The sequence below is a fragment of the Leguminivora glycinivorella genome, chromosome 5 (assembly GCF_023078275.1).
Source record: "Leguminivora glycinivorella isolate SPB_JAAS2020 chromosome 5, LegGlyc_1.1, whole genome shotgun sequence".
Taxonomy (NCBI): domain Eukaryota; kingdom Metazoa; phylum Arthropoda; class Insecta; order Lepidoptera; family Tortricidae; genus Leguminivora; species Leguminivora glycinivorella.
Genome location: NC_062975.1, coordinates 18,006,999 through 18,031,126, shown reverse-complemented (window position 1 = coordinate 18,031,126; position 24,128 = coordinate 18,006,999). Strand labels below are relative to the sequence as shown.

The following is a 24,128-nucleotide window of genomic DNA, read 5'->3' as shown; positions in this document are numbered from 1 at the left end:
CCGGATACCGAATATTCGGCCTAACCATCGGCCGAATAATCGGTATCCGGCCGCCGAATATACGGACAGCAGAATTTTACCTACAATTTAAGCAGGGAGCGGGCGCGTCGGGTTTTGACTTTGTTTCGTAGTGAACTTCGCGCGGAGTCCGTTTTTGTTTAAATGTTTATTTTTTTTTAATAATAAAGGGCTATGATTATAAGTATTATAACCGTAACTTTTTTTTTACATTTAATTTGTTTACTCCAAAATCATTCAATCAAAAATAGCACATCCGGTATCCGGCCGGATAGTACGTCACTATCCGGTATCCGGCCGAATATTAAAATAAGGGCCGAATAGGCCGGATACCGAATAGTAACCGAATATTCGGTGCATCTCTAGTTTGTATACGAGTATTATTGGAATATCACCGATATTAATGGACATTCGAAGATGACATAATAACTCATATATAACCGTAAGTGTTGTCATATCAAACGCCATCAGTAATATATTTTGATACTTGATGCGGTAACGAGGCATTATGATAATCTGGGTGCCGGTAACTGGCACTCCGTTGAAAGTATTATGACATTTTACAAGCTTTTATCGAGAATAGTAGCACACATCGAATTATTATTCTATTGCATTTAATAGTTTGTGTTATAATGGTAATATTTTGAATCAAAAGGCTTTTTGATGTCACTGTTTTTTATGAGGGAACATTTATGAATTTTCACAAAAATAAATTTGTTCATGAAACTGGCACTTAAAATTAATTTATAAGCACTTAATTTTTAAAAAGTGTTACTTGTTTCTTTTGTCATCTATCAATAAGGATTGAGACTATGTATATCTCATAAGGCTTTTTTTTAATCGGTAATAGCTCTGAAACTAGGTGAAATCCTGAAAAGTTTATATGACATTTTAGTCTTGAAATGTGATCAGGAATACGCTGAAATTATTCGGTTTCCACATCTGACACCGTGTATACAAGTGATTAATTATTTATTTGAATTCCAAGCCTTGTAATTAGCGAAAAAGGCCCTCGGCAATTCACGATACTTTCAACAACCATATTGTTGTCGAACGAAACGATTCATGATTAGGTAGCTACTTAAAAATATTACAATACTCCCTTCTTACCATAACTAAATTCTTATTAAACGGTAGCAAGAATAAGCCTTGAAGTTCACAATCCACTCGTGACCCGGCAACATTGATCCAATACTAAATAATAAGCAGTAAACATAAAGAAAGGGTTATGTAATGAAACCATGAATGGGAGCGAGAGAGTACAGAAGAAAAACGTTGTAAGTGAGTACAGGCTTTGTATGTAGTCGTGATCTTTTTGCCTTGAAACTTGCATTGCGATCTGCAGCCGGCCTAGCCGAAATGACAATCGTTGACGCTACGTGGTGATCGAAATGTAGTCGGACTCTGTTGCGCCACTACCAGAAGAGCGAAAAGGAATGCTAGCTGCGAAAGGCTTACGAAGCGTGAGAGATTGTGACCTTGTCTAGGTACCCAGGTTTTGGCGGGAAACCATTTAGTTGCAGTAGAACCGGCGCGAGCGATCCACGCGTTCGTTTATTCGACCCAAGCCCGATGCGATCGCGAACGCGACGTTTTGTCTCCTTTTTGTTTTGACAATTTATTTAAATGGAAGTATTGAGGACTAACCTCATTTCTCGTTGTCTCTATTCTCTTTAACTTGGTGTGACTATGCTTTGTTGATGTACAAAGGCAATGTTAGCTCTACTTTCCTAAGTTAAACAAAAGTGAATACATAAGTTTTCTAAAATTCTGAAGTCGATCGTCAGCTACAGAAGTAGTAGCAACCGTTAGTGTTACTGTAAATTTGATTGTCTAGAAAGACAAGTAAGTATTTCAGCCTGAAAACTTAAAAGTTTAACAATCTAACAAATCTAACTGAAAATTGAAATTGTAATATAACGATATAATCATAAATCATTATTAACAGAAAACATATTAACGATGTCAATTAATGTGGAAACATGTCATTAAGTAATATAACTTTATTTTAATCAGGTGCAATTTAATCAGAGAAAAGTAATTAACTAACGACAAATCATTGAGCTTTTTATGTGCATTGCCGGTTACAGTGCTAATGGAATGGACTGAAAGTGGCTGAAATAAACAGTACTCCAGAATGAGTTGACGCAGGTAGGTTTAATAAAGAGATCACGGTATATATCCCTGTCAATATAAGTCTAAGGTTTGGGTAGTAGGAGTTCCTAATTTTTAGCTACCATGTAGGATATGTGGTTTAATTTAAGAAGTAAGACCATGTACAAATATTTCCTATATAATGTTTGTTCCTGACTTTGACTGAATATTAAAAGGATTCTTTTTATCTACGCACATCGAGATTTCTAGGAATTACTTACAATATGGCACAAAAATATAATTATCAATAAAATTTAGCTAAAATTTAAAACTCATGCTTGTTAAAAATATGTATGTAGTAATATATTTTTTTAACGTCATCTATTTAAGGGCTAACGTATATTTTTTCTATCATGTCTATATAAATTATGTGTATAATCTGTCATTTTACATGTGTCCATAACACAATTAATTTAATCACGCAATAACGCCAAAACAAGTTTCAATAGAAAAACAGTATATTTTGTGCAAAATAACACTGTATAAGGTACCTAAACTTACAATCTAACAAAGCGGTCACCGAATTAAAATATAACAAACATACATTTGATTGGTCACGTGAGTGACCCGGTTTATATGTATGTTTTCCCCTCACTAGCTCGGAAACACGTGTTTTGTCCTTACCAGCAGGTAAAAACGCATTTTATCCACTAGTGGGTAAAGTATTTTGACCTTGAATAACGTCAAATTAACTGCTTTAAAATTGATAAAAGTAGGTGAATCTAGTAATACAGATGATTTACCACCTGTGGAACTTCTGGAAACAGTGATAAACGCATTTTTTGCGTTGTAGTTTCCTCGCTGTAGTGAGGGGAAAAGTTTTGTGTTACACTCGGGTGCAAATGTATTTTAAGACTCTCAAGGATTCTATTTACTCGCTTCGCTCGTGGTTCAACTAGAACATGTATAACAAATAACTATTAATATGTTTAATACATTTTGTAGACAAACTTAGAGACATGTTTTTTAACACATTACGTTAATCGCCCTAGCCCCAAACTAAGCAGAGGTTGTAGCCTTATTCTATGGATGCTAGCTGATGACCCAGGACCATGTTAGCAGATTGTGGGTCATTAGCCACTCTCTGCTGCATTCTAGACCGGTCGTCAATAAATGGGAGAGTGCACTAGCAAATTGTACTCCTATAATGTTACTTACTTAATCAAAATATCTATTTTTATTTGTCCATCCAAAGGCCTCCCCCTCTTTTTCCAAATTTACATCCAAAATGTAAATTCCCACACGGCACTTTTCAAAGAGAACTACCGTACGTTACAAATTCCATTATTTAATTAACCAAACAGCTTTAATAGTCTTTTAAGTTCCTGTACCTCATTAAAGTTCAGTTGAAACTTTGTGCCTTTGTGTGACACAAATAGTTTGTATTGAATTTTGGGAAGTAGTTGACTCGACACAGTTGTCCCTGCTCTTTTGTCATGTGACGATTCATCATAACTATAGTAAACAGTTAACAGTAAATAGTCAGTCTAACCCATAAACCATATATAAACCCTACATGGCCATTGGGTCGTTTTCAACCCACTGTAGAAAACTCGCACCTATACTTATAAAAATTAGCAAGGAATTGAGTCTGGCACCTCAAGGAATAGATACAGAATTAATAACCTAACCACAAAATTAAAATTTGGAAAAAACCCTGACTGCGACATAGTAGACCGATTTTCATGAAACATAGCTAAGAACACTCCCGACTAACTCAGCTTTCACACATAAAAAACTAAATCTAAATCAGTTTATCCGTTCGGGAGCTACGATGCCACAGACAGACAGACACACAGACACACAGACGGACAGACAGACGGACAGACAGACAGACAGACAAACAGACAGACAGACAGACAGACACCCACACAGACAGATACGTCAAACTTATAACACCCCGTCGTTTTTGCGTCGGGGGTTAAAAACAAGTTGTGGGCATATAAATAATACCTATTGGGCAAGAACGATATAATACTGAGACTGACAAAGCCAATACAAGAAAGCGTACCCCTGAAATGTATGGGCTTTTTAGGCTTAAAACTAGATGGCGCTGTTTCGCAACCTGGAAGTGGCCAAAATTATATTTTTCCCAAATATTTTTGGGTGTTTTTATTTTTTATTTATTTATTTAAACTTGATTGCACAAAAGTACAACTTAATGTACAAAAGGCGAACTTAATGCCATGACATGAGGCATTCTCTACCAGTCAACCTTTGGGCAAAGCAGAGAAGATTGTAGGCGGTGCATTAAGAGACCAATTTTGAAATATCAATCAAAAGCTTATGAGAACAAATTGCATATTTCTTATTTAATTAATTAATTATTAATTATTTTAATTGTATTTTTTATGAGAACAAATTACATATTTCTTCTATCATGATATCATGTCAATACACATCTTGAAAATTATGATAGTATTTAGGAGGTGGCGCTAAAAAATCGAGTTACGATTCTTAGTATGAAGATTGTAAATACTAACCCCCTTATTCATAAACGTACACTAAAGTTATCAAGCCGATAAAGTTCGTTTGTCCCTTTCCGACGTATTGGTGTGATAGAAAGGGACAAACGAATTGTATCTCATTGGTAACTTTAGAGTACGTTTATGAATAAGGGGCTATAAGTATAAAATAATCCTTACTATGGGCTAAGATGAATTGACAACGAATTTGACATCCTCGCCTGTGCAAAGTCATTTTAAATGTAACATTTCAATGAAATGAGTATTATGACGTTTACTTAACCCTTGCAGAGGCAAGGCTATCTAAATTGTCGCTAATTTATTTTGGCCTGACTCTAGAGGTACGGATCTGCAGGGCTTTTTTTTTTAGTAGGTACATGAGTGCGATTGTCACACTCTCGACATTGGTCACACGTTTTTTTTTAATTGTGACAATGACATGAGGACGGGTAGTCTATGTCGCGGCGACATAATCTCGCGGCAGACTAGTGCTAGCCCTGCACTCTCTGCAGCTCGAAGACAAATGTTTTTGACGGTTGATAGTAGGGTTGTAAATAGAAAAAAAACCAAATGTTTTTTTTCAGAATTATGAAAAAAAACATGAAAAAAAACCGAGCACCTTGGTTTTTTTTCTAAATATGGTTTTTTTTCAGATGAACAAATAATACGACAATAACGGTTTTTCGTGAGTTGTAACGTGTTTCAATAACAATAACGTACATTTTAATTCAGTATACAAACGTTTATTGGGGAATCCCCGATGCGGCGTGTAGCGTGGAGAGGCGGTGGTGTTGCCAACAGTAAATAGTGATAACTACAAACTACAGATTTCGTAAATGTTACTTTTATAAGACCAGAAATTAAAGTTATTTGATTAAATTCGTTTAATAGTTAACATTAAGTCTAAAAAACCGTATAAAAGTATTAACTACTTTGCAAATTTTGAGATTTCGTACTTTAGAAAAAAAACATACTGCAGAAAAAAAACTGTTTTTTTTCACGGTTTTTTTTCATGTTTTTTTTCAAGCCAGAAAAAAAACCGTTTTTTTACAACCCTAGTTGATATTCGGTAAAGCTTACAATATTTTAATTACGTACTAAACTTAATGGGAGATCCACACTGAAATATACTAGAGTTCATGAGAGGCTACGCGTAAATTGGAATGAAATGAAAAATATGCCCCCAGTGCGTAATTATTTTTTCCCCTCACTAGCTCGGAAACACGTGTTTTGTCCTTTAATACCAGCGGGTAAAAACGCATTTTATCCACTAGTGGGTAAAGTAATTTGACCTTGAATAAAGTCAAATTAACTGCTTTAAAATTGATAAAAGTAGGTGAATCTAGTAATAAAGATGATTTACCTCCTGTGGAAATACTGGAAGCAGTGATAAACGCATTTTTTGCGTTGTAGTTTCCTCGCTATAGTGAGGGGAAAAGTTTTGTGTTACACTCGGGTGCAAATGTATTTTACTTCTCGTGTGTTAAAAAACTCGCAAGTTCAGGATTCTATTCTCGAACCACTCGCTTCGCTCGTGGTTCAACTATAGAATCCTTTCACTTGCTCGTTTTTCAATTCCACACTCGGCGTTAAAATACAACTTTGCCCCCTTGTATAACAAATAACTATTAGTTTCGTGTAAAAACATCTGGAAATTTAATCTTGTTGTGTGTGTCTCCTGAGATTATTTGGTTGTTATATAGCTTTTTTTTTAATTTGCTGCTATATTCGAATCTGCATAATGATTTTTTTTTTTTTTTTACCTATAGTAGATTTCCTTAAGTATATTTTATATATTTGATGTAAATACACTAAGTAACAAACTATACCTACATACACATAAAAATACTTACCTACCTACAGTAATAACCTAGTTACAAAGAAAATACCCCTTCCAGTAGAAAATACCCCTTCCAGTGATACCCATTCATGATGAATTACTTTTGTAGTGCTTACCATACCAACTATGATGAGAGATGATAAATTAGTTAAAAAAGATAGGAGACAGTAGGCAAAAACAAAACAGTATGTGAGGAAAAAACAATACCTATTAGTCTTTAGAACTAAAAAAACTGAAACCAACTTTCGTGACGTACCAGGAAATGAGTCTTTGTCCAAAGAATACTGTAAACCCAAACTGAGTCACTGAAGGTAACAGCATATTTTAAACAAAACTGAAACTGAGTCATATAGAGTATCTTTGCAAAATAACAATTATTTAGAATAAAACTGTCTAAATTAGTCAGTTAACTTAGTCATCGTCGTGAGGATAAATCGCGTGGCGTGTGACATGCGCGGGAGATTACCGTGTTCAGTTGACCGCGCATGGCACAGACATAGTTATAGGTCGATGTAGACGTCACTTTGAGTAAGGATTTTTAAGAAAAAAAGTGTGGGGGATATCCCACAGGTCTAACACTATATAGCAGAGATCTATAGCACAAGGAAACCAAGAAAGTGTACACTAGGAATTTATTCAATGTTTACATGAGAACTGTAATTGACCGACTGACTTACAAAACGTAAACAAACATATCAAAGAATCGGTTGCTATACCAAATACAAAATATGTCAGTATTCCTTCTACAGCCAGTACTATGGCCTCTTAGGCACAACTCGATTCTATCGAATAGGTATCTCATTATCATTATATTCAATAAAAAGCAGGTACAATATATATGACGTAGGTTCACCAAAGGCCCATATTACATTATCGTACTCGTATATCTTTGATCATAGGTCTGTATGCCTCCATTTTTCTATAACGTGAAGAAAAGGACGGCATGTTGTCTATGATCATATTTCTATGATGGTGTAATATCGGCCTAATTAAGGCATGTGTGTGAGTTAGTCGAGCCGGGAATCAAACCCGTATCTGCTTAGGCAGCAAACGTCCTTGCTATTACCACCCGACCACTGTGGCTACCGCGTTCGATGAATCCGGATTCGATTCCCTTTCTTGGCAACCAGTGGACTCGGTTATTTACTTTTTCTGTAGTGTATGATATTTATCTTAATTTTACCACCATAAACTTCGTGTGGTGACGGGTTAAGAATGTTACCATCCAGTTTCCTCCCTTGGGTAGGTATCTTAAAAGTCGACTGTGTGATGCGGGGTCAATTGTTGTCTGCGATTCCTTTAAACCCATAACTGCTAACAGTGGCACAAAAAATGAGCAGTGTCATTTGCTCTCCTTTTGGGAACACAAGTTTTTCTTCTTGTGCAATCTCGCTCACTGTACATACCTCAAGGTGGGCAAGAATGACTGGCACTTTTTCGGTTTAATTTTCATATACGATCTAGTCAAATATATCTCTAGTTTACGCGTAACTAGCCACCTCTGGTAGTGGAACATTGCATCTCCGCACGTTGCGCGCGCGCCGTGTCCGATCGGAAGCGTTTTTGTTGATTGTTTAACTCCGTGAGGTAATAAGGAAATCATCTTTACGTGGTTGCTGAATTACTATTGTGCGTTAGGTACTTTTAATTTTGATAGGGTTAAGGGATATTGATATGCCTCCTAATTTTACCGCTTGGAAGTTGTTAGTTACCTTTGTTTTTTTTATATTTTCAAAAACATATTAAGCTAAAATTTCTCCGTACGGTTTAAATAAACGTCATAGTTTTATGAAAGTTTGAGATTTAAAATTACATTTTCCACTGGCGGGGTTGTCACAATTGCTGCCAACTTAGCTTGGTATGACTCTAGACTAGAGTTTCTAGCATCTACCTATAATCCGTAGAGCTGTAAAGCTGTGCAGATTATGTGTTATAAATTTTATGGCTTGATCTTAATGGTTATGAGGTGTGTTTATATTACGCATTTGGATTGTTATTATGTTATAACTACATTTGACTATGTATCTAAGATGTACACTAAGAGAAATTTGCATTGTGAATTTATCAAGTTCGACTTGTTGCGGTTTATCCGTTTGAATCAGCCAAACGTATGTTTAAAACAATATGTGTCAGGTTGTTTTTATAAAATCGACATTGCATAATATTATTCGAAATAAAAATATTATCTATTGATCTAGAAAATCCGTTTTAGGTTGAAAAAATATAGTTTGTTACACTAATAGATCAGCATCATATCACAGATCTAATAATATAAATTCGAATCGGCAGCAAGTCTAGACTTTACGTGATGAACATCATCCAAAATAACAAATCAAGTGTTTTAGTCCGTATGGGGATCAATGAACGCATTCTGTTTTTGCAGATCTGTAAAACGACTTAATTGGTCCATCGCCTTTTTTGCAAATCTGGTTTAATGATTATTGCTAAAATTCTCATTAACCTGTCACGGAAATTCTAAAAATGAGGCAGTATAAAACTAAATTGAGGCAATTCCGAGTTCAACTTGACCGTCATTTGCATCTCAACTGCAATAAAATTAAGAAGATAAACTTGAAAAATCGGAATAACAAGTTTTCCTCTGGGGACTGTATGGGGTTCTACAAAAACGGAGTAAACAGATTTTTGAAAGATCGGCAAGGTGCGTGTAAGATCTCTGGATTTGCATAATGTACCTTAAGAATACCTTAGAGTTAAAGATCATGTGTGAGATGTGAATAAAATTAAAACTATAATATAGGTATTTGAATCAGGGTCTAACTATGAGAGTGGAGTTGGAGACTCGAGACTCACTGTTGTATTCTAATTTTATAACTAGTTATGAATTAGGTTTGGATTAGTTAGAGATTTGATCTATCAGTGTCAAAAATACGTTTATGTTTCATGAAATGACAATTGACACATAACACTGACTCCGATCAATGACTATAGATCTATATTTATAACTTTTTATTGGAATTAAAACCTGTCTATCCAGCTTTTAACACAAGTCCTGTCAAACAAAGATTTAATGCATTATAAATATATTATTCACAATGTTTGGCATGTAATAAATCAATTTCATGAATTCCTGAATAACTATCGCGACAACCGAAGTTTATATTAGAAAATCGGTATATAATTTAGAACACAAAACTCTGCGGGAATTATTTATTTATTCAAATGTTACAAATAACCAATAGTTAAGTAATATGGTAGCCTAAATATAGAAACCCGTCTTTCTCAAATGGTACATAATTAAATGCAAAATAACGGTTTGGTAAAAATAGAAACAGTTCGTTCATCTTTAGATTAACATATTATCTTGAATTCAGATTATGACTATATTGGTAAACATACAATATCAAATAATAATAATGGACATAATTATACTCTAGTAAACGCACTTTACTAGAGGAAAATGTCCCAAATTCATGTTTTTCGGTGCGACGAAAAAAAAAATGTCTTATTGGATTCGCGCGACAGAGCCAGACTGCATTCCTGTCCGCGTCTGGCGTCGAAGATTGCCATTCGGCTACGCCGCCTTAATGTAGTAAAAACACAGCGGTGTTTTCTTATTGGCTTATGTATCAAGCATCCAGAAACCCATGAAAAATTTAACCGACACAACCCAAATATCGCACACCAAACCATAACAGATGCCTGCTTTTAGTCTAACATTCAACCTAAGATCCTGTTTATATTTTTCTATTTTTACTCATTTTGTCACTGCATAAAAATTAATAACAAACCAGTTCCTTAAAATCAACACAAGCAATGCGATTTGTTGTTTTGACGGCAGGTAACCTGTTTGATTGGCATTAAAATATAAATATTCATGGTTAGGTCTTTGAATATCACGCAGGGTACCAGTCGAAAGTCATAATCGCTTACTCTTGGTAAGCATATCGCTCTTCTGCCAGCCTAACCGAAATTAAAGTCGATGACACTAGTACAAATCCTTAAAAATAGAATGGCCTCCAATACAAGAGCACGCCATTTTGCTCGGTCTTGAGCGATATCGCGCCAGCTTTCGCCGACGCCGAGCTCACTTTGGTATTGGCAGGCCAGTGAGCGTCTTGATTTGGTCTGACCAACAAGTAGGCGATCGACCGCGCAGTCTTTTCCCGTCTACCTGCCCAACCACCATCAGCTTCTCCAAATTGTCCGGGTTCCTTCCGAAAACATGTCAATAGTATTTTTGTATCCGCTGAAAGCAGATAGTGGACATCCTTGCGAACACAGAAGAGAGATAAATAAAGGCACTTAGCTACGAAAACGATATGATTCATATGATCAAAAGCTAATATGGAAGCATAGTCCTCTATCAGTCGCTCTTTGGTGAACACTGATGTTACTTTATCACAATATGTATTAAAACCATCCATGTCCATACCATATGCCTTCTAGTTACACATAGACCGCAAACTGTTGCGTATCACGCACCAGAGTATAGAGTTACCTATCCGCATTTCTCGCGTAACTGTTATGGGTATTAGTTATTGCCTGAAAACGGAAAACGTTCAATTTTATTGTTAGTACTTGTAATAAATTTGCAAAGAATTGTTTCCGCGGGTAAACATGTGTTTTTAACACTAATTAATGGCTTAAACAAGCGAATGGATATTACAATAAATCTTTAAATCTTTAAAAAATACGTTATTTACAATAAAATTGCGGAGTTAGCAAATATAAATTGACGCAATTTTTTCAATAGAATATTTCAGAACTTGCATAATAACGCGTTTTATGAGATTTTTAATTGTCACTCCAGTAAATTTTGATAAATTAAATTAATATAAAAACCGGGATAACGAATGGAAAATGAGTAAGGTTTGTAGTATTATTTTCTGTATTTTATATATATAAGGTTTTGATTTTTTGAGTGCAACATTTTAGCCATTCTGCTTGTGTTTCCGCATGAGTACAATCCAGGTCTCTTTAAAGCAAGAATAAATAGGTATCTCATGGGCAAGCGTGCTCCACCGTAGATCACATCATCACCACCAGGTGTGATCGTGGTCAAACGTCTACCTATTCAAATTAAAAAAAAAGATTTCAACCTTGCTAAGGTCAAGTGGGTCGTATTCACATGGAATGGGATATCCCCATCTAATATTATTTGTACAAATATAAGTTAGGTAAATGGCAAGGGTTATAGACACTTTCGCTGGTTATAGAAGTACCGTTCCTAACTGGTTGGGTAAAGCGAGCCGCAGCGGAAGTATCTTTGACCCTTGGCCTATATGACCTTAGGAACAACGACAAATAGTTAAATATAAATTTAGGTAAGTTGACTTTGAATCTGACTCATAAAAAAACAACATGAATGCGTTTCAGTGGAAACGTCTGACTAGCTACGGTTTCCGTTTTAGTTATAACACAGGGAAAACCTATCAGTAATATGGTGTGAGTCAAAGGTAGACTACACAGGATATGGGTCTGGGTAATTTACTTATAGGTAAGCTTTGTTATATTTTTAAGAGTTTTTATCCGTGTTGCCATTCAAGCTACCTTAATGTTAATGTTATGTGATGCGAAAATATTTGGACAATCATCATTGGCCACACCATGTTTAATAGGTGATTTTTGCAGCGACTTTCGCGAGTTATGGACATATGTGCGCCGACAGGGATCGGAGGTACGGCACATCTTTTCCTATGGCTGTAAAGTCCAATGGCAACACGGCTTTTCCGGCCCTTTTATTGGACAAATGTCTCATTTTTCTGCTAGCCCTCAAGTTCATTTCTGTGGTTACAATTGCTCTCAAACTCATAACGATATAGGTACGGTCATTTGAACACTAAAGTGCACGGCATACTATTGATGAATTCCGATAGATAAAAATGAAATCTCGCTTTTCAATCAACTAAACCTTAAATTCACTTTCATGGTTACCTACTGTCACTTATTGCATGTATATAGCTCAATACAAGGTCTTTTATTGAACACTAAAACACGCCAGTGCATGACGTTATTGTCGATCAAGGCGAGTGGCAGTGGCGTCAATATAAAGTACCTGTTTGGCATGCACGAGAGGATGGTGTTTTCACTATCGTTTAATGTCTTGTACGACACTTTCTTTAAATAAAATTCGCAATAACAATGAGTCACTTTTGTATTGTATGGTTTTTAGGGTTCCGTAGTCAAGTCCGTCCGTCCGCGGATGATCTCAGTGACCGTTATCACTAGAAAGCTGAAATTTAGTACCAATATGTACATCAATCACGCCGACAAATTGGTAAAATAAAAAGTGGAAAAAATGTTTTGTTAGGGTATCCCCCCTTCATGTAAAGTGGGGACTGATTTTTTTTTATTCCAACCCCAACGTGTGATATATTGTTGGATAGGTATTTAAAAATGAATAACAGTTTACTAAAATTGTTTTTTGATAATATTAATATTTTCGGAAATAATCGCTCCTAAAGGAAAAAAAAGTGTGCCCCCTCTAACTTTTGAACCATATGTTTAAAAAATATGGAAAAAAATCACAAAAGTAGAACTTTATAAATATTTTCTAGGAAAATTATTTTGAACTTTATAGGTTCAGTAGTTTTTGAGAAAAATACGGAAAACTACGGAACCCTACACTGAGCGTTAGGGTGGAGCGTGCTTGTATGGAGAAAATTAAAAATTCGAAATTCATAACGGAATAGGTATCGAAAGTTGCGGAAAAAATTGTAGATTATATTTCCGGTATCAAATTTAAAATTAGGTACTACTTTTAGCCCTCTACCAGCCGTAAAAACAAAAAAAATTAGGTAAAATTAACAAATAAATTAAATATTTCTGATATCAATTATTATTTTTTATTATTAATACAATACAATCATATCCCATGAATGAAACTACTCAAGTTTTCTCGGCAAATAAGGGGTTGAAAGAAAACGAAACTGTGACATAAACGAAACTGTGGCATGTGTTTTTATTATTAATTTAAGATATTAAAAAACCTGTTATTAAGTGAATTTAACCATAATAATGTTTAAATTAAAATATTAAAAAATAAAAAAAATGATACTTCAATATTTCATTTTTAACTCAATAATCACTTTATCATGCGAAATACGATAAACGAAGTAACAAGTACAGTATATTTTTTGGGTTGTGTTTTATATGAAAATACATTTTTAGATATAAATAAAATGCTTTGGGTTTTTGCATTTCTCTTGATTTTTCCTATTTTTACATGATGACCAAAAGTGACATTTTAGGCGTTAATTGGGCAATTTAAGCATACTTTGATGCGATATAACCAAAAATTTTGGTTGGACAGTTATGTTGTTCAATGTGCTATGAGTTTATTTCGATTGATAACTTTTCTGTCACATGCTTAGAATATATTTTTAAGCACTAGTTATTATATAAATAGGATTTTTCGGAAAATTCCAAGTTTACAGTAAATTTAGGTCTCAGAAAAAAAATGTTTAAAAGTAAAAAAATGTAAAATTAAAATCATTTCTGATAACAAAGATGGTGTTTAATTTATAAACGTAAAAAAAAATGTAAAATTAAAAAATTATATTTTACAAAAAAAAAATATGTTTTTATTAAATCAATAGTAGAGGCCCAAAAGTATATAGCTAGATTTTTTTTATTATTTTTCTCGGAATTTACATAAAATTAGGCATTCTTTGAGTGGTATTCAATTGCATATATTTCCAAAATTTTTAAATTCGCTCCACCCTACAGTAGGCCTAGCACGTGATTGCCGCGAGAGTATGTCGCCGCGAGATAGATCACATGTCTTCTTCTAACTGTATCAATGACATAAGGACGGATAGTCTATCTCGCGGCGACATACTCTCACGGCAATCCTGTGCTAACCCTGCTGAGCGTGGCCCGACAGGCTCTTGGCCCGTTTTGGCAATAAATAGTCGGACTGTAAGTTGAAAACAAAATTCACTTATTTACAGCCAATTAAAACTGTTTCTATGTCCTGTCTTATAATTTAATTTTCTTTATTTACATGCCACTTTATGCATATTAAAATTTGTACTTATGTAGGTGCACCACAGCTTGCCAATACATTATTATTTAGCATTTATTTGACTTGGCTTTTTATTTTCTCAATTAGGCCAATTTCAAAGAGAGCAAGAAAATAAAGTCTAATTTTCTATCCCTATTCTGCTACAAACCTGATGAATGAAACAACTATAGTATGACAACTTACAAATAACAAATATTTATGTATGTATGTATGTATAAGCTTTATTGTACATAAAGGAAACAAAAGAGACACAGTTACAGAGTCAGTAATATACAATGTAGGCGGACTTATCCCTTAATGGGATCTCTTCCAGTCAACCTTTGAGGAAATGAGTAGAAGCGAATTAACGATGAGTGACCAATTCAAAAATGTACAACCACTAAAAGAATTAAATGCAAATTTTGTATACACATGGTAACAAATATATACATATACAATTACATTAATACACCAATATATACATATATAATAATATAATAATAAATAAACTCATAAAATATATATTTATATAGGTACTTAGACCAAAAAGTATATGGATATTAATTCGAACCACAAAGCAAGACGACAATTAAAAAAAAAAATAGAAAAAAATTAAAGAAAAAGAAAAAGAGAGAAAAAAAACAATCCGATTAAAAAATTAAGTGTCGGAAAGCCATAGTTTTTTTAAGGTTATAATATTTAAGTAGTGAATGTTTTGATGACAATGAGCTACAAGCGACGTCTCAAGAATGTCGGTGTAAGACTAGTGCCCACGCACAACCTTGTCAAAACTAGACCATCATACATCACACACAACATAGCCTTAAGGCTTGTACACACTAGTTGCGTGTCAAGTCAAGTATGTAAACGTACTCTCACCGCTTAGCTACTAACAGTCATTGGCCACAGCATCTGTTCTAGATGTTCGTTGTGGCGCTTTTTGGGTTTACGGGGTCCTGCATCTCTGTTGACGACTAATAGAACGCCAAATCTTCTGGGCGAGCTCACTCCATCGTAGGCCACATCTTTTGCCTTTGGCTAGTCTGTGGTCAAGAGTAAGTCCATTCATAATTCGACGCAACGGAGCCACGCTGTGACGTCATCGCCCAAATCAATTGTTTAATTTTATTTTTAATTTTGTTCTCTTTATTTTCTCTCTGTTTTGTTATCTAAGTTTCGTGACGCATTGGTTTTACTGTAATGTCATGTAAACATGTTTTTACTAATCAATAAATAAATAAATAAATAAATAATACTTAAAAAAAAATCTAAGATCGATTGCATTTGTTTTGCTTACTTATGTAGTAGGGTCGAACATCACTTGTAATTTATTGCAAAGCTTATGAAGCCCTCAACTAATAGATTTGAGAAACCATAAAGAAGTAATTAAACTGTTTACTTATCTATTCTATTCTAGTCGTAATTTTAAAGTGTCAAATCCGGACACTTGCATGTCCCAGGGTTAGCCAACTAACTCAGGGTTAAATGGTTAACATCGGGTTAACATTACACCTCCGGGTTAACATTTAACCCCGAGTCAGTGGGTAGATAACTTGCTATTTCGATAAGAGATGGCACTCCGTTTGCGTGATAATCTGACAGTGTGTGCCTAACGCCAACATTTTAGTGCACGTGCGCACGCAAGCAGTGTATACTGGCCTCTAAGAACAAGTGCCACAGCAAATCTATCAACTGTTTAAAACAATAACAGCGATTTCACACCAAGTACACGGTGTTTAACGGCAACCTTCATGCTGCCGGCTGTAGTGAAACGAATTGATTTAAAATTAACCAAATCGATCCCAATTATAGCGTTTCAGGGCATTTTTCTTTACGAGAATAGGTATATTAACCCATTCGCTGACACTACGTCGTCAGCCGAACTACTGCCGCAGAAAGGACATACCCGTATATATATTTTCAGTGACAGTACGTCGACAGGCGGAGTACTGTCCTTGAAAGGGCTAACAGTATCCACCTTATCACTTTAATGCACGATAAAAAGTATACAAATTCTATCTTAAGTCGTTGATGTCGATTTTTAAATCAATAAACCAACGGTTTTTTTTTTCAGGTTCAGCCGCAAGCCGACGCACTGTGATGAAAAATGTATAAGCAGGACCTAATTTTACTGGTGAGTGAGTACCTTTCAACAATTGCACTGCATTGCAATAAGTATTTTCTATACAGTCTACTATCAATAATAGACGTAAGCGAGCGAGGTGTTAAGTGAAATACAAGCATATCAGAAGACGTAACCTGTGAAGAGTGCTTAGGTTTTTAGCCACTTGGCAGTGCCTGCTGATACGTTATGTGCGGTAATATACTACCTATTCTATTATCAAATCTCTGTAAAATCGCTACTATATAATAATAAAAAGCACACATTGATATAATTATATTATTTAGGTAGGGACAATAATATTCCAGTCGAAATTACGTCTATAAAAATCGAGTAATTTTTTAACAATTCCAACTAATTAGTGTTACTACCAATATAAATTTTTACTCGGTAATAGGTAATATTTGTATTAAACACATATTTTCCATTTTATAATAGATACCGATAAATACTCATAATATATAATTAACTATTCTTAGATAATGCAAGTAGTTCCCTCAGCCTGTCGGAAAAGAAATCGGGCATGTAACGCTGCATGCCTACGCATGTTACAAATTGGGTGTAATGCTACTTTTTCTTTCAATTCCTCCACTTCCTCAACTAATCTTGATTGACTAGAGCCTGATTCTGATATTAAAAGTTGTTATTAGTTATTTATTTTACTCTTTCTTACATAAATCATAACCAATTGGCACAGTACATGAATTGCTTAAGTTTTAGTGCCACGCTTGGCAATTAAAGAAGTTGAAACAAAACAAAATTGAGATTTGCAGTGACAAGTTGCCAGCCCGTATAATTATGAGTTGACGATGCAACCTATATCCCACAGTCAATTCTACATCACCCATAGGAGGAAAGGGGGTGGTAAAATTCTTAACCCGTCACCACACGGAGCTTCTTCTTCTACTTAGCATTATACCGGGCTTTGCCCGGGTCCGCCTTCCTACTTTGATGACATACACGGTTCTAAATATTTGCATTACGCCCACACTTCCGATCGTAATGGTCGTCAAAAGAAGCCCGAAATGAGAGGGCTAATATGTATTTTGTATTATAATATACATATGAATAAAAATCGTAAATCATGAATATGAGCGCAATTAATTATATTCGCACAGGATTTCGACCGAGCTATAAACGGTTTACTGAGTCACTGTCGTCACTGAGTTCATGTCTGATTTCCATTGATTGTATATGTATATGACCACTTAATAGTATAATTAGATAAGTATAGGTACGTCATTTCTTTCAGTCTTAAATCTGCCGCCTTATGTGCCGCTGTAACTTTCACACGACGTGTCATTAAATTCCGTTCTCTAAAGCATAAAAAAAATATTAACTAACTCCCACGCTTAACAAGTTTTAAAAGCAGAATCAGCCTCCTGACCACTTCGAGATATTCAATTTACTTATCAATTAAAATGCATCGAGCGAAACGATGGCTTACGGCTTATTTATTAAATCTAGACTTTGAGAAAATACTTTTCGTTCATGTGACGTAAGACAAACATGAGTTTCCAATTGTTTTGTTCCATTATCACTCTTGCTACTTGGAACTATGGAGTTTTGGGGGTAAATTGTATTTCAAAATTTAACAATTGCAATGTGTATTTTAAAGTTTTGTTATACTAAAATTGTTTACTATTTTTTAACAGCTCTTTAACAAGGACGTTGTTTGCATTTTGGATAGGGTAAGACTTTTAAATATGGTTTTTAAAAGACTTTTAAAAATTACCGTAAAACCACCTCAATTGCATACTAATAATTGATTGACATGATTCTCAAGTTGAATACATAGTTAAGTGTAAATAGTACAATATTGTCATAAATATCTATTCGAAAATGGGGCAAAACAGACCTGCCGGCGTATCATGCTGCCAATTTTATCACTTATCCACGTGGATAAGACATCTGTCACTCTCACACTGACATACTTGCTAAAGCGTGACGGATGCTTTATCCATGTGGATAAGTGATAAAATTGGCAGCATGATACGCCGGCTGAACGAATTTAGTAATATGTACTTCAGTCCATTATAGACCATATGGATGGCTTTTGCAGCATTTTATTTTTACTATTTGTATTTCGGTGGTTTTACAGAAATATCTGTAAAAAATATTTTTTCAACCATTGGTGAAATTATTATTATTAATAAAGGGTATTTGCAGGACGAAGAACCTGTGTGCAAAGCCCTTCGAAGAAATAATGTTGAAAAAATCCCAACGGATGATTTCACTCCAGTATATGACCCTTACATACCAAGATCCAACGTAAAATTATACAATTGCACCGAAACAGAGTGCAAATCATTAAAATTGGAATCTATATCTCAGATTACGTCTCCCACCATGTTCCTTCAGTCTTGCTTCTTGAAATCACCTGAGAAGTACGAATGCGAGAAAATAAGATACAACTATTTAAAAAATATCGACAAATTACTTTTCTTGTCGAATACTATACCAGACAAACAATTTTACATGGTGGATTGCTTGGTTTATAAGAAGGGAGAACGAATCTGTCACAGCAAAACCAGTCCTGATACTCATGTTAAATTAATCGACGCTGGGAATACTGCGAACCCCAATAAGTCTGGCATACTGTCACAAGACGAATTTATATGCCAACAGAGCTCAGAAGGAGAAGTCCTCTGTGATCTCAACCCTTACATACCGTTTCCCATGGGCCTTAGATTCAAAGAAGTCCCAAGCATTGTTCCCGAAATTCTTTTAAAGACTACGACATTTTTCGTCACCCTCAAACTGAAGTGTTGGAAGCCTTGGTGTGGATACCAAGGCCTAGTGTTACGTACAAGAAGACAATTTCCTTACAGACCTCCCGGAGGCGATATTTACCGTTGTTTTTATGCTAAAAGACAACAGATTTGCAAGAAAATTTCAAACATTTATGAAGAGCGAGGGTCCATGGTGGACGAGTAATTAAGCAACGTAATAAACATGCTTTGAAATAGTTTCAAAAAGTTTTTCTGAACCAGTCCTAACCACATTTTCTTGGAACGAAATATCATAAGGCGAAGTGAAAGTGAATTGGGTCATACTGGCTGCCATAAAATTACATACGGTGGTCCCATTATGTTATTATTACGATTTATTTCACCATCGCAACAAAGACTGCGTTCTGTTCTTTCCCAATAATTTTTATTCTGTTTTGTACTTCATATTTTAGACAGACCTAAACTAAGCAAACATTAATTTCTTGAAAAACAAAGCGATTTAATTTTAAGGAATTAATCAAAATTTTACTTTTACAAATTTAAATAATACATTTTAATGATAATGGACTGCCTTGTGTACCAAGATATAAGCAACTGATATGCAAATAAAAATAATACTAAATATATTTTTCGTAAAATTTTTCGTGCTTCTCGTGAGTTTAGACCCACAATGTCTATGCCATTATATTTAACATTCCACATTATAGACTCGAGATATTTGGAAATGTTAGTTTACAGCTGACAGTTGGAAATTTTTGCAACTTGTCTCGCATAAAAGCTTTTCCCTACCCTCCTCCAACATATTTGACCTAGCGTGTTCCCTAGTTCCAAGGTCCCCTTTCCTGCTAAATCTTCCCCACTTTACTGAATATTTAGCATCTTCAGGCTCGTTCTCTTTCATGGACATGAGACGCTGTATCACAGCGTCCAGAAAGTGCTTCTTAGGGTCTCCCCAATTCATAGCGACGCGGAATCGGTTTTTGAAAATGAAAATGAAAATGAAATATTTATTTTTCAAGTAGGCATATTACAATGCGCATATGAACGTCAAATAAAGCTACGCCGGCTCTAACCCTACGCCTCAGCCTCGAGAAGATTTCAGTCCCCCCTCAGTTGGGAGGGGGGTATCCACTATGGGACCGGCAAGAAACTCGGCGGGCAACTTCTTTTCAAAACATTACATCTTATAATTAACATGCATTAAATAACAACATACAATTTAACATGCAAAAGTATTCATCAAAGAATATGAACAGACTAGGTACTCTATGGAAATCAATTTCAATAAATTATATTATTGCTTAATAATACGTCGTTCTTCTTCAGAGAAAACATATCAAATTGTCATAGAAGAAAAAGATAATATGAATCTCAATATCATTAAATATGTAATTTACCTACACAACATAAAATATAAAATATTTGATGTGCTTTCTTATCTGAACTGTGTCCTCTATACATAATACAATTATTTTAATTGCTATTCGTTTTTTGTAGTTTCTGGTTCGGGCCATGCATGTTTGTCTGTCAAATAGTCCTCGACTCTGTAATAAGCCTTTAACATCAATGATTTTTTTAAGTAGTTCTTAAGAGCTGGGAGGGGTAATCTCAAAGCAGTGTCAGGTAACTTATTATAAAAATGAATGCATTGCCCAACAAATGACTTCTGTACTTTACGGACACGAAACTTCTTTATGGCAAGCTTATTTTTGTTTCTAGTGTTATAATAATTATGGATATCAGAATTCTTAGTGAAACAGTCTAAATTCTTAACAACATAAATTATACTATCATAAATGTATTGGGAAGCTACAGTTAAGATATTAATTTCTTTGAAGAGTTCTCTTACTGATTCACGTGTTCCTAAGTTGTAAATAGAACGAATGGCTCTCTTTTGTAATACAAAGATAGTCTGTATGTCAGCTGCTTTGCCCCAAAACAGAATACCGTATGACATTACACTGTGAAAATAACTATGATACACTAGGCGAGCTGTCTCAACATTAGTCAGTTGCCTGATTCTCCTAACGGCGTATGCGGCTGAACTTAATTTGCTTGCTAGTTTCTTTATATGAGGACTCCATTGTAGATTTTTGTCCAATGTTAAACCAAGAAACAGTGTTGTATCTACCATCTCTAAGCATTCATCATTCAAAAGTATTTTTGTATCGATTGGTTTAACATTCGGCAGAGAAAATCGAATACATTTGGTTTTCTTAGAATTAAGAAGTAAATTGTTGACAGTAAACCACTGCAGTACATCAGCTAACGTGCTATTAATTACATTGTAATCCGTAGATTTTCGGTCAACATTAAAAAGCAGTGATGTATCATCAGCAAAAAGTACTATTTCACAAAAGTTTTTCACTATACATGGCAAATCATTTATATAAACCAAAAACAGGAATGGACCTAAAATTGAGCCTTGTGGCACTCCTAATTGGACTACAGTCCCGCTAGAGCGAGTTTTGTTAACAACTACTGTTTGTGTTCTATTGCTAAGGTAAGAAGACATAAAGTTTAGGGCATTTATAGACAAACCATAGTGTTCTAATTTCAAAATGAGCGTTCCATGATCCACACAATCAAAGGCTTTTGAAAGATCACAAAATATGCCAATTGCATCACAAGAATTTTCCCAAAAATTATATATATGTTTAATGAGTACCGAAGCAGCATCGGTCGTGGAACGGCCCCTTGTGAAACCGAACTGTTTGCTTGTAAGTAATCTATGTCTGTTGAAGTGTCCCAGTAGATCATTTAACATTAGCTTCTCAAAGACTTTACTTAGTACAGGAAGTATTGATATGGGACGGAAATTGGTTATATCACTCGAATCACCCGATTTAAAAAGCGGTATGACTTTGCTACATTTCATAAGATCTGGAAAGGTGCCTTGTGAAATTGAAATATTATATATTACGGCCAAGTAAGGTGCTATTATATCTATGACATGACTAATTACTTTAACTGATGTTCCCCATAAGTCTTCCGTTTTCTTTAAATTGAGTGACTTGAATGTTTTAACAATATTTACAGAGTCTACTTGAGTCATAAGTTTGGGGATATCCTTAGTCCTACCAATTGATCTAAAGCCTTCCTGGACAGTCAGATTGAGGCATCTATTTCCTAAGTATTTAGTCTCTACGATCTAAAAAAACTTCTGCTCGTAAGTTTCATTACACTTACGCTCAGTTTCATTACACAACGCAACAATCAAACGGTATCGGTATAATGATTTCCTAATGTCTGAGATGTATTTCAGATAACGCGTCCTTTGTATTCAGTGGTACAAATCCAATCACAATATTAGATCTTTATTTGTTGGTAAACAAATCGATATATTGGTATGTAGATCATTTTAATTAGGGGCTAATTTATATTACGAATATGTTCAACTCAGCAACTATTTGGAATTGGGACAGTCGCTCCTGATGCTAAAGTATATCACGAATGGAAATTATTCGCAAAGTGAGTACCTAAGGTTATTACAGCGCCAAGAAAATATTTGAACTTCTAAAAATAAATCGCAGTTTATAACACTTTAAGTTCTCGCGTTTCGTACTTTTTAAAGACACACACTGGTCGAACGCTATAAAACCACCACGTCCAGCCGTCCACCACCACGGCCACCGCTAGTGCAACCTGACCGTAACGTTGGATAAAAGGTAACTATGTTATTTTATCGCGTTTGAGTACGTACCGTGTGTACCTATCTTTAAAAAATCGAAGTTTATTTAGAGAGCCTTGGCTCCTCTCGGCGATTATCTAAAATAAGGTGTAAGGTGCGTTAACGATATGCTTAAAAGTACGAAAGTTTTACATTTTGTAGGTTTCGTATTCTTCGAATTTATAAGATGGTATGCATCCGATGTTCCACCTCTTCTACATCTAGTATATAATACGCGACACTTATCTATCTCTACTGGCCTTATGGTGTTCGCATCTAAATATTTCAGATGATAATACATGGTGTAATTCCGAGAAAGGTCGCCAAACAGACCATTGCGAGAACGAAATATATTTCCACGGAGCTGACAAGGGACGCTCGCGACTAATTGTGACAATCGTTATCGCTACTAAAAAAGTATGAGCGAAAAGAGAAGACTCGTGAAATGTATGAGACCATAGATTAAACATAAGAAGATCACACCATCCCATACATTAAAATGCGACCGCCTAAGAACGCGCATACACTACACCACACATAGATGGCTCCACAAAAAAAAAAGCTTTTGATTATACTTGTAGATGGCCTTGTCAGTTTTGACATAGACTTATGGCTCGAAAGTGACACAACGCCAATCTACAAATAATCCATGGCAACAAGGCATATTTTGTGGCGACATCTATGTGTGGTGTAGTGTAAAATTAGAAGTGCTAATATCAAATGAATTAAGATGTGACGTACTTATATTAACAGAACATTGGTTACTCGACAGTGAAATAAAATATGTTACGTTACACAATTTTGATTTAATATCTTACTACTGCCGACCATCCATTGCACATGGAGGAAGTTGCATCTTTGTGCGGTCTGGGCTGAAAGCCGTAAACAGGCCTGACATAGCAGGTATGTCTGTACAACAAGTTTTCGATATATGCGCAACCCATTTAATCGATCTTAATATTTTAATAGTAGCTATATACCATTCAAATTGTACCAGTGATTCGATATACTTAGATTTGTTTAATAACTTATTATCTAAAATAAATTCCGAAGGATTAAATACCATAATAATGGGTGACGTCAATATCGACTTTCTAGTGAATTCCCCCAATAAAAAACGGTTGTCAGATATTCTATCCTACCAGAACTTTACTCAGCATA

General features: G+C 35.0%; 2 protein-coding genes across 4 annotated transcripts in view; both read left to right on the top strand.

Moving 5' to 3' along the window:
• The first annotated feature begins 1,546 nt into the window (after positions 1 to 1,546).
• LOC125226156 overlaps positions 1,547 to 24,128 on the top strand; it is a 74,421-nt gene continuing 51,839 nt past the window's right edge. The window contains exons 1-3 of one of the 3 annotated variants that reach the window (XM_048130057.1): positions 1,547 to 1,863; positions 2,109 to 2,169; positions 16,518 to 16,577. In XM_048130057.1, the coding sequence (XP_047986014.1) occupies positions 16,551 to 16,577 (27 nt within the window). In that variant the 5' untranslated portion in view covers positions 1,547 to 1,863; positions 2,109 to 2,169; positions 16,518 to 16,550. Of the gene's footprint in view, positions 1,864 to 2,034; positions 2,170 to 16,517; positions 16,578 to 24,128 lie in introns of all 3 variants that reach the window. The other 2 variants (XM_048130058.1, XM_048130056.1) reach the window with 2 other exon arrangements.
• LOC125226157 lies at positions 18,018 to 19,535 on the top strand. The gene is made up of 3 exons (XM_048130059.1): positions 18,018 to 18,137; positions 18,221 to 18,256; positions 18,735 to 19,535. Exons 1-3 carry the CDS (start codon positions 18,075 to 18,077, stop codon positions 19,500 to 19,502), a joined length of 867 nt encoding a protein of 288 aa, XP_047986016.1. The 5' UTR covers positions 18,018 to 18,074; the 3' UTR covers positions 19,503 to 19,535.